The sequence below is a fragment of the Eublepharis macularius genome, chromosome 7, assembly GCF_028583425.1.
Source record: "Eublepharis macularius isolate TG4126 chromosome 7, MPM_Emac_v1.0, whole genome shotgun sequence".
Lineage (NCBI taxonomy): Eukaryota > Metazoa > Chordata > Lepidosauria > Squamata > Eublepharidae > Eublepharis > Eublepharis macularius.
Window position 1 is genome coordinate 125,667,789 of NC_072796.1, and position 12,069 is coordinate 125,679,857.

General features: G+C 45.0%; 1 protein-coding gene across 1 annotated transcript in view; it reads right to left on the reverse strand.

The window, feature by feature from the left end:
* Positions 1–8,178: 8,178 nt before the first annotated feature.
* ANXA13 (annexin A13) overlaps positions 8,179–12,069 on the reverse strand; it is a 31,303-nt gene continuing 27,412 nt past the window's right edge. The window contains exon 11 of the mRNA XM_054985226.1: positions 8,179–8,373. Coding sequence (XP_054841201.1) covers positions 8,254–8,373 — 120 coding nt within the window. The 3' untranslated portion in view covers positions 8,179–8,253. The remainder of the gene's footprint in view (positions 8,374–12,069) is intronic.

A 12,069-nucleotide genomic window follows, 5' to 3' on the forward strand; every position in this document is an offset into this window, starting at 1 on the left:
GCTCCCATGGCTGTAGCAGAGAGGACACTCAGCACCCCCCCCATTACCAATGCCTCCTCCAGCTCCCGGTGCTGAGAGGGGCTAGAACTGCATTCCACCGTGTTCTGGCAGAAAAAAAGCCCTGCTGCTCCCTATCTCAAAGGCTTGACTCTGAGATCTTGATTCAAGCCCTACTTTAGCAAACCCTAGCTGAACTTAGCATCTGACCCATATGTTTGAACTGCCTGGTGCTACTTCTGACTTGATGCCAGTGACCCTTTACCTCTTGCCAATCACTCGCAGGAGGCTTCTTTCTAATTTTGACTCTTCCTCAAATGGAATGGAGATGCTGTTGAACTCCCATGATCTCTTCCCTGTCCTAAGGGAGGTTATATTTTTACCTACTAACGTTACATGTTACCTACTGACATGTGATGTGCTATGATGCGCTATGTGGCCTGGTCCTATTAAATGAAGGTGTTTCTGTGATGTGAAAGTCTTGGGGGGAAATTCCTAAGTGAAAAGTTGTTGTTGTTTTTTTTTAAAAAATCCTCTATTAAAAAAACCACGACAATAGAGATGGTAGTGATGACTTAACAACAACATTCGATTTATATACCATTCTTCAGGACAACTTAATACCCACTCAGAGTGGTTTACAAAGTGTGTTATTATTATCCTCAGGACAATCACCCTGTGAGGTAGGTGGGGCTGAGAGAGCTGTGACTGACCCAAGGTCACCCAGCTGGCTTCAAGTGGAGGAGTGGGGAATCAAACCTGGCTCTCCAGATTAGAGTCCTACCGCTCTTAACCGCTACACCAAACTGTCAAAGAATCTGCCTCAGGAAATGCTTCCTTTTACACTAAAGAGGCATGAGTGTACGAGATCCAAGAAGAAGGCAGGCCCCCACAGAAGATATGAAACTGCTGCTATCAATCTATGCATCTAATTCTGAACCACAGAATGAGGATCAAAAATGTGTGCAAAAGGGCTAAGCGCAGAAAAGAGGGATGTTACTACAAATTAGAAATTTGCAAGAAAACCTTATATTAAGAAAGGAAGGATTGTTGTAAAATGCTGAGATCTCGTGAGATTATCTTGCAAGATCTGGGCAACCATTTTGGATTGGCTAGGCAACCACCTGTTTGCATGGGTAATCCCAAACTGCTGCTGTGGTTCTGTTTTGAAACCTGAAGGTGTTAATAAGTAGGAAAGAAAAAGTGAACAGGCAGGAAAAACAAAAAAGAAGATGAGGAGGGTCAAAGCTAGAGTGGTGGTGGTGGAAAGTGTCGTCAAGTCATAGCTGATTTATGGCGTCTCCTGCTGGGGAGTTTCAAGGCAAGAGACTAACAGGGATGGTTTGCCATTGCCTGCCTCTGCAACCCTGGCCTTTGTTGGAGCTCTCCCATCCAATTACTAACCAAGGCTGATCCTGCTTAACTTCTGAGATCTGATGAGATCAGTCTTGCCTGGGCTATCCAGATCAGGGTCAAAGATAGCATAGGAGAAAGAAAATGGAAGAAAGGAGGGAGAAGGGGGCTGGTGAAAGGAGAAAAAGCAGGGAAAGGGCAGAAGCTATAAAGCTTGCAGGAGGGAGGGAAAGAAAGTGGAAAAGGTCAGAGGAGGAAGACCAACTGGGGTGGAGAAGATCCCCCTATGAATCCTCATGGGCTACTGCTTGTCCACTATAATCCAGGCAAGTACAGTGTGCCAGCAGGTTTTCCCTGAATTCTACCTAGACTTCACTGAACTTAAAATACATGCCCTCTTCATGGGGACATGAAAAGGGCAGGGGGATGCCCTTCCACCCCTCCCTTACAGCAACCAAAGGATATTTATACCTCGTTGGACCTCTCTAGGCTAGTGAAAATGTGCAGCAGTCAATTTAAATAATATAAAGCAAAATATAAAGGCTTCTTCCTGCTCTTTCCATAGGTGAAGGATAATGACATTCTAATACTGTAGTTACCATTGCACTACTTCTTTTCATAACTATAACTATAATAATTAGCAGGGTTCATTTTGAGGAGTAACGCGCAGGAACGCAGTTCTGGCAGTTCCCCAAAGAGGTCACATGACAGGTGGCCCCGCCCACCTTACTCTCAGCCATTTTGGGCCCGTTCCAGCCTGGATTGGAGCCGAAACGGCCTGGATCGGGCCTCTGATCGGTGGTGGGTCACTCTCCCACTCAGCAGCGGCCCAGTCCTGACCATTTGGGGCCCCTTTTCAGCCATTTTCAGCCCCTTTTTGCTATTTTGGGCCCAATTTCGGCCCTGAATCGCCAGGATTGGGTCCAAAACAGTCAGAATTAGTGATGTCAGGGGGTGTGGCATATGCAAATCAGTTATGCCAATGACACACTTCCGGTGCTGGCAAGGGGCATGGCATATGCTAATAAGTTATGCTAATGAGTTCCTCCAGCTCTTTTTCTACGACATGACCCATGATCATTAGTATTATTATCTGACTACTAAAGTTTTTGCAGCTGCCTACCCTGCTCCCAAGTAGCAATCCTTGACAATGAGTAATGGATTTGTTGTCTTCTATTAGCTCCTTCCATGCTGTCGTACTTACTAGATATTTTTCTCTAAGTTGCAGTGCATTGTGTACTGTGTAGTCCACAGCTGCTCTTTAAAGTTAGTAATTCTCATGTATTTTAGGTGAAGACTACAGAGCCAAAGATGCAGCGAGTCTCAAAGCAACATTTTTATGTATAAGTACTTGTGGGGATTGTCATAATAAAAAAATAGCAAGTAGGACAATGTAGAAAGAACCAATCCCACTCCCCCCGCCAATGTGAGATATAATTGTGTATGAACAGGATAGTTCAATTTTTGTTCCAGATACTGCCTGAGACAATTTGATGGCATGTTGTTTCATGACACGCGTCTTATTTGTGCCAATGTTTTTTTAAAGGGCTTTGTGGTTGTTTTAGTAGACTTGTTTTAGGAATTCATTTTTTGCTAGCTGCCCTTGATTTCTCAGTCTCGGGAAGGCTGTATATAAATGCTATAAATAAATAAAGATGGAAAGTATTAAATAGAAATACAATGAAAATCCAGAACCAAAACTTCAGGATTCTTTAGACTTTCTTTTACAGATTAGACACAAAAACAATATGGGCAATGGGTCCTATTTCAGGTCATAACGATTGTTACTCCATTTGGTTTGTAGCAGGGTTGTTTTTCTCTACGATGATTGTATTTGTGGATACACTCTAGGAAAAAATGTTGTCTACTTGTCTGTTGGATGGATGTCATCTTTCCTCAGTCATGCAACGACCTGGGTGGTCATGGCAAACCAGGCTCAGTTGAGCTCCCCTCACAGCAGCGTTGATAAAATGAGATGATATGGCAGCCCTTAGAACTGGGACAGGAAAAGAAATCCAAATAAATGTTTTAAATAAATACACCTGGACACATTCATCTCCTTGTTGCTCTGTAAATATTAGGGTCTTCTCAGAACAGCAGCTCAAATCTTACTTTGGCTATGAGAAAAATTTCTACTAACTAAGACTAAACATTGCAAGCTAAGGTGTTCATGTGTGTTTAGTATCAGGAGGCCAAGAAATCAGGCAAGACTTTCTCTCATGGGAATTTTTGCTTGCACATTAACTGAACAGCCATCAACAGCCGGTTTTAGGAAGATATGAAAAGCCATCTTCTTTTAGGGGGATTTATGTGGAGGCTGTTTCTGGTATTGATTCTAAGTGAAATGAATTTGTTGTAGGCTGGCTGCCTTTATCTAATACAAAGAGCTCTGGACGTACTGTACTTTTGGCATTTTGTTCGTCACCATGAATCTTTGCAGAAAAGAGAAAGCAAGCACTGTGGGGTGGTTTTGATCATGGGGTCTGGGTTTCTAGCAGCTTAGAGTAACTTGGATCCTCTGAAAGCCAAATTCAGGCTATTCCACTGAACTTACCTAACCCCACCTGAATCTAAGTATTTTTTTTGGTCGCTTACTAGATTCCCTACTGTGGTGGGCAGGCTCCTGGCTTCCAGCCCCCACCAACCCTTTTCACTCCAGTAGGAGCAAAAATGGGGGGAGGAGGGAAGCGACACCATGACATCATTTGTGGTTGTACCCAGCAGTGATGTCAAGAGGCTGTAGGAATATGCCAAATGATTTTTTTAACCCAAGAGACTGGATAATTCCTAGCATCACAACATTACTGTTTGTTTTTACTCCTGCTGAAGAGAAGAGGCTAGCAGGCAACCTTACTTGGCAGCTTTTGACAAGTGGATTATTTTTTCAAATCCCACCTGTTGTGGCATTAATGGTAGACTGGGTTTTTAACTGACTGGGGAAATTCTCATTGGTCACAGCTCTGGAGAGCCACTAGCAGACAGGAACAAACTGAGCTGAACCCCTGCAGCGTTGGCAGAGCCACAAGGAATGTTCAGTTTAGACACAGCCAGCAGTGGCGACGAAGAGCTACTGGACTCAGTTTGCTCTCAGGCCATTTTAATGTCCCAATCTGTCCCATTGTATATACTATAGAATTACTGCCTTATGGAATGATGGGTGTTTAACATGATCCTTCAACAGAAGAACCCAAACTTCAAGCTGATATCCAGAGGGATTATCATAGTTTCCCAAGATTTTATCCATGGCTTTTAATTCTGCAGGTTGAGAACCTGTGTTGGTGCTCTGAGCCTCAGTTGCGACCTCGCCAATAAATGTGGTTGAATTTCACTTTGCTCAGCACTGCTGCAGGCTAAGAGGATGCAGTCAGTCAGCGCTGCAAAGGAGCTAGCAGCCAAAACTGGATTGGGTTTCTTCTTCAGTATACTTTTAGAACACATCTAAGAATTTTAGCAAATGCAAAGCAAGTGTTTCAGCTGCCACGTCACATGCCTGGCTTCCACGTCCAGGCCAAAGCACACTTAAAAATGTGAATAAATGTTTTCCAGAATACCTGCAAAGTAGGGTCCCTGATTCATTATAAAAACTCCAATCCTGCAGCGATGTATGTGTAGGCACTCTGACTAGTTTTATACATCTATTGAATATCTAACGTTCTTCACATTGAACTGTGACTCCTTTGAACATAATTGCTGAGATAGAACTTCACAGTGCAATCCTAAACTGAGCTGCATCTTCAAAGTGCACTGAAGTCAGTAGGCTTTATTATTATTATTATTTATTATATTTATATCCCACCCTCCCTGTAAGCGGGATCAGGGCGGGTCATAACAATAAATAAAATACACAGAGATAAAAATCACAATAATTTAACACAGCCTTCTCATAAATCACCTGCTCACCGTATAAAAACCATATAGCATCTGGTGGAGGTGGAGGTGTGGCTTAACCATGCATGGTTGCTCATATATGGGGGGCGGGGGTAGATGGTCAATACCCTCCTTACAGACCATAGGGGAGACCGGGAGAGAGGGTGCAGCTCTGTTTAGGGTAGTTTCAGGTGGGTAGCTGTGTTATTCTGTAGTAGCAGAACAAAGTCTAGTAGCACCTTAAAGACCAACATTTTCCTGGGTATAAACTTTAGTCAATCAAGCTCAGTTTGTTAGACAAAGTCAGCGTTGGTTCATGAAAGCTTATACCCTGGAAAATTCCGTGGGACTTTAAAGTGCTACTGGACTTGAATTTTGCTCAGTTTAGGATAGCACAGAACCTCCTTGCTTATCTTATTCCTGGAGTTTTCTGTGGAATAAACATTTATACTTAATTTTTGAATTCCAGTTATTCTCTTCAGTCTGTGTTGCAGAAATATTGCTGTGCGTAATGGGGCTTCTACCTTGTATTTTGTTTTCCAAGGTGAGAGAAGCAGATCCTTTTACACATGTGAGCATCTCAGTAATTATTTATAAATCTGTTTCAACACACTCCTGTTACAGAGGGATTGAGACAATGGCAAGTTTAAGGGTACATCTCTTGCACTGGGCTCTTCTTTTCCCAGAAGAGAATAACATCTTTGTGGAGGTAAAGTCACCCAAAATAAAATATATGCCTTCCCAAGCATTTTGATAACAGGCCAGGTCCACACATGCAGCAACGTGAGTTGGTAGAATTGTTAGGTCGTATAATATACTGTAACACGTCAAAGTGCAGATGGGAATGGGCATTTTAATGGCTTTCCCATCTATTTTTCTTAATCAAAAGTTTCAGGAAGGTAGCAGTGGTTGGTCTGCAGTAGAACAGCAGGATTTGAGTCCAGTGGCACCTGAGAGACCAGGGCTGATTCCGCACGGCTTACCTGAAGCAGGAACGTTGCGGGACGTTGCGGAACATGCCGGCAAAAACGTGAAAGATCGTGTTTTCTCGCACGAGTTTTGCACGTCACGCAAAACTCACACGAGAAAATGCAATCTTCCGCGGTTTTTCCGGCATGTTCCGCAACGTCCTGGCTTCAGGTAAGCCGTGCGGAATCGGCCCAGCTTTTGATTAGAAATAGCTCATTGAAGGGTGGTCCTTGCCTCATCCTTTGCATGCTTTGCAGAAGAATCCAGGAGTGGGGCCATGCTTCAGGGGTAAGGCATTTGCTTTTCATGCAGAAGGTTCCTGGTTCTATCCCTGGCATCTCCACTTAGAAGAATTAGATAGTAAAAGGATCAGATGTCTCCACTTAAGATACCAGATAGGTACTACAAGACAGAAAGCTCAATAGAGACCTTGATGGACCAGTGGTCTAACTCAGTATAAGGCAACTTCAAGTATATATGCATAACTTTGAACAACGTAAACCCTCCCCTGCAGAGTGAAGTGGTACAAGTCATTTTACCATTTCATCCTACAGTATATGTAGACCAAGTCTAATTCTTTGGACAGACAGGAGTGCAGAACTAATCTAGGGGTGCAAGCCATTTCACTACATTTCATAATCCGCCTTCAGCTTCATTAGAAATAGTTATATTTCGTTTCATAGAGGTGGTACTATCAAGCAGGGCTTTTTTTCAGCAGGAACGCGGTGGAACGGAGTTCCAGCATCTCTTAAAAATGGTCACATGGCTGGAGGCCCCACCCCCTGATCTCCAGACAGAGGGGAGTTGAGATTGCCCTCCGCGCCGCTGGAGCAGCACAGACGCCGATCTACACTCCCCTCTGTCTGGAGATCAGGGGGCGGGGCCACCAGCCATGTAACCGTTTTCGCCAAGGGCGATTTAAATTTTTAAAAACTCCCCCCTTGTTCCAGCTGACCCAAAGTGATGTCATTGTGAAGTCTTGAGTTTCACCACTGAGTTCCACCACCTCGTTTCCCAGAAAAAAGCCCTGCTATCAAAAGAGTTACACATACACAGAAAGAGACATGCAGTGCCCCCCGATGTCCACGGCATATTCTGTCAAGCTTGAGGAAGGTCCCTGCAATTCTATTTTACGGTGCAGGACTGAGGTTGAAAGACAATTCAGGGCTGCTAAAAGAGGGATTTTTTTTTTTACACCGTTCATTATCACCTTTTCCCCAATGACATCAGTGAAGAAGTATGGGCTCCCCTTGGGAGGGAATGCCACAACTTTGATGCCACCACTGTGAAGGTCTTGTCTTGTAGGGCCAGCTAATGAAGCACATGGAAGAAGGCAGTCCTTAATGAGTTCCTCCAGACCTTTATAGGTTGTAAACGACATTTTGGATTGGGCCTGGACACTAACTGGAAACCAGTGAAATGGTTTCCAAACTGGAGTTAGATCTAACTCTTCCATGTTAGTAACTTAGCAGCTGCATTCTGGGCCATCTGCTCTTTTAAAATATATAATCACTTCCTTTGTTTCTGCCCAGAAAGATATCATATTTCATTGAGTTGTTCCACTGATGATGGAAGGAGTTCTGTTGGTGGAAGAGGCTACTTATGAGGAAAGCTTGCCCATGAGGAGAACAAAGTCATAAGATACAACCTAATGACACCAATTAGGATTTGAATAAGTTTTATATTCCACAGAAAGCAATATAAAAGTTTGTTTTTTAAAACAAAAATATTTTTTACCACAGAAGCATGTGTGGTGATATCTAGTCATATATCTGACATACATAAATGCCTGAGATTACATAGCGGCATTAACAAAAAACAAACCTGAATTGTTTTAGGGGTAACAACGCTTTTTTATATATTAAAAAGAATCCTGTAATTTAGGCATCTTTTGTGAGGCACAGTGCTGTCCTCTGCATGTTTACTCAGAAGAAAGTCCCATTTTAATCACTGGCGCTTACTTCCAGTGCATCCTTAGAGAGCACTCCTAAGAATACTTGCCTGGGAGTAAGCACCACTGAATACAATGGTACTTACTCACAAGCAGGCAGGCTCAGGATGGCTCCCTTAGTGTAGCAGTGCAATCAACAGCTTCTTAAAGTCTCCTGAAGTTTCAGATTGGATGGCTTCAGCCAGAGACTTTTGGTACATTTTCTGGAACTTCTCTTTGATTGTTTGAAGGTCAATCTTAAAAGGAAAGACAGAAGAAGAGATTATATGAACCACTTTTTTTCCGGTTTAGGGAAATCTCTTTGGGCTCCAAAGGTTAAAAACATGATAGCTTCCCCATAAGCTCCACTCACAATTTTCTGGGTATCATTTGTGTATTCCAAGCACTGCCCAAATATTGACAAGGCTTTGAAAGAACTAAGAAGATTTGGAGTTTAAGATTCTCCCAGGAGTTTTGACATTCTCTCGCTTTTCTGCTACCAGTTTTGCCTCATCTAAGAGCCGAAACAGACGAGACGAGTTCCCTCAATTCAACCTGGGTTGAATTGCCTCAAGGTTTGACGGGAAATGTAGGCATTTCTCCTTCCCATCGCTCATAGGAGGAGGGGGGAGGAGGAGGGCTCCTCTCGCCTGGCCGCCGCCGTTCCTAAGCGCGAGGGACTTGAGGAGCCTGGAAAGTGGTGGGGGGATGCTCTTAGGCTGGGGCGCGGTGGCGGCGGCGCTCTTGCTGCTGCTGCTCACTGCCGCCGCTACCTCTCTCGCCGCTGGAGAAGGAAGCCGAGAGGAAGGAGGACGAGAGGAAGAGGCTGGGGCGGGGGGCGGCTGCAGCAAGAGCGCCGCCGCACCCCAGCCTAAGAGCATCCCCCCGCCACTTTCCAGGCTCCTCGAGTCCCTCGCGCTTGGGAATGGCAGCGGCCGGGCGAGAGGAGCCCTCCTCCTCCTCCCCCCTCCTCCTCTGAGCGACGGGAAGGAGAAATGCCTACATTTCCCGTCAAACCTTGAGGCAATTCAACCCAGGTTGAATTGAGGGAACTCGTCTCGTCTGTTTCGGCTCTGAGAGCGGAACTACAAGTGACAAAAGGCACAGGTTGGACACTTGTCAGCTTCCCTCAAGTTTTGATGGGAAATGTAGGCATCCTGGTCTTACAGCTTGGCTCTCCGACTGCTGTCCAATGGACTTTTCAACTGTCACTTGTCCAACATTCCGCCAAACTGCCTACATTTCCCATCAAAACTTGAGGGAAGCTGACAAGTGTCCAACCTGTGCCTTTTGTCACTTGTAGTTCCTCTCTGAGACAGGAACAGGAGAGGACTGAGCTCCCTTCCTGCTAGGGACTCAACAAGATAGATCTAAGTTTTGGATTGTTGGGAAACGGACAGTGTGAGATGACAAAATTCCCATCTTGTAGGAAATCAGACAGTATGGAGATTTGTATCTTGAGGTATCAGAATCTTTTGCTTCTGTCAGGTAAGAGGCATCTTAGGTCCCATTTATATGACTGTATAATTCTAGTGGTGATATCTGTATACATTGGCCGTTTCCACACGGCTTACCTTGTTCCGGAAAACAGCGAAATCTCACACAAAATCGTGTGAGAAGACGCTGTTATCGCACGAGAAGATGCGATAACAGCATCTCGTGCGATTTCGCGTGAGATTTCACTGTTTTCCAGAACAAGGTAAGCCATGTGGAAATGGCCTGAGTTTGGGTGAGTACCTCACATACAAAAAAATGTCTCTCAACAATTCCAGAAACAGTAATTCTCCAGATCAATGAGATTATGGCCACTCTTTAGAGTGAAAGGCAATTGTTTGTGTGGCTGAACCATGCATGAAACATGCTACCCTTTGTATTCTATTACTTAAAAGACTGATATCCAATATTCTATAGAATCTGCTCAAAGTGGCATTATATGGATTTAAAAAATCACTTTAATCAGTATTATTCAGAGTCTCTCTACATGAGATGCCTTGGCATGTGTTGGTCAAGTGCAGGGAGATGCAATGTTAGCTGGGAAGCATAATTTTAAAAGATAGAGTCAGCGGAGATCACTCCACAGAGGATTTGTTAATTTCATCTTCGCCTCCCCGAAGGCTCTGTCAAATTAACCTCTCCAGTCTAAAACTGTGTGGGATCACAACCAGAGGGCAGTGAGGAATGGAAATGGGCAAGAGCTGCCTTCCAGAGCCGGGCTTGGACCTGGAGAGGTTATGATGGGCTGAAATTTCCCTTCTGGCATTTCACAGCCCCTTTACACAGCTCCAGTGTATAGCAAAGCCTTTGCCCTGCTGCCGACTCTGTCTTTTTAAACTACCCTTCCCAGCTACCATTGCATCTCCCAACACATGTTCTTCACGTATCAGGTGTCTCATGCAGACAGACTCTCAGTCTCTTCCCTGGAAATGGCTACCATTGACCTCTGTAAAATCCCAGAAATGGTATTTTCAGAAGCAATCCTAGAAACATATTCTGATAGTCACTGCTGGCGCCAGGGTTTCTGGCGCCTGCGGCACGCCCCCCCCCCCCGCGCGTGCACAGCGCGTGCGCGCCACGGACTGTGCGATGATGTCATCGTGCAATGACGTCATTGTGCAGCGCAAGCCAGGGGCATTCGCCGGCGGATGGCTGGGGTGGCAGGCAGAGGCTGCTCCGCGCTCCGCACGCCGCCCCGGCAGCGGCTCGTGGCTGCTGCGCCCAGCTGGGTCGTGTGGCAGCAGGGGTGGCGGCAGCACCATGGTGCTGGCTGGCTGCAGTAGCTGCGGGCCAGCCACGCCAGCTCCGTGGCGCACGCCTCTGCCCCCGACACCCCCTCCGGCGCCTCTCCAGTGCCCTCGCGCCTGAGGCCACCGTCTACCTGGCCTCTATGGGCATGCCAGCCCTGCTAATAGTAATAAAGAACTTGAGTTTCACTGCTAGCTCTGTTGTTAAATCTGCCATTTTCCCTGGCATGGTTTCTCAGAAAAGTGAAGGCTATGTAGCCAGGAAGAGCATTTGAAATGTGAATCACTTCTCACTAAATAAAAGAGCTTTCTAGTTCTAAATATAGTGAGCCAGATGCCCCTGGTTAGCCTTTGAAAGATGGTGTCAATATATTACCTTCAAGGAACTTTATTTAACGCACAGCAAAGTTTGAGATATTATCAAGGAATCGCTTTTATTCTATTACAGTTAATATAAATGAAGGAAATGTTTACAAGAACATTAAATTAAGATACTTTGTCTAGGGATGAGCAAACATTCCCAATTTGAAATGTCTATTCAGGACAGTTATTTTATTTGGGATATTTATTGCGGCCTCCCAGGAACAATGGTGCTGGGGAATTATGAAAATTAACAGAATCAATCTTTTTTTAAGGGATCAGTTTTGAATGAGGGGGGCATCTGGGTACCACTGTATTAACCAGTTTAGGGGCTTGTGCCTCCCCTCATCTGGATGCAACTCTCACCATGGCTTAGGGTTACCAACCTCAAGGGAGGCCTGGACTTCTCCCAACATTTTAACTGATCTCCAGACTATAGAGTAGGGTTGGCACCCAGAGGGAGATTGCAGGGGGTAGGGGAGGGATTGACCTGATCAACATCATACTGATGCTATAATGTCACTTCTAGCGCAAAACAGAAGTGACATCATTGTGTTGTCATGACGCTGTAGAATGACATCACTTCTGGTTTGTGCTGTCAGAACCTGTTTAACCTGAGTAACACCATGTTTAATCCTGTAGTGTTTAGTCTTCTTTCCCTCTAGGCACCACCACCTGCAAAGAGCCGATTCCATGGGAAAGGATACTGTCTTATCTGTCGTCTCGACCTTGGCCAGCTCAGCGCTCCTCTGAGAAGTTTTGCTGTGTGAACTTGGGGGGAGGCTGGGCTCAGGGAGTGTGAGATGTAACAACTTTCGTTCTATGCTTCATTCCTAACAACACTTTGCTCGG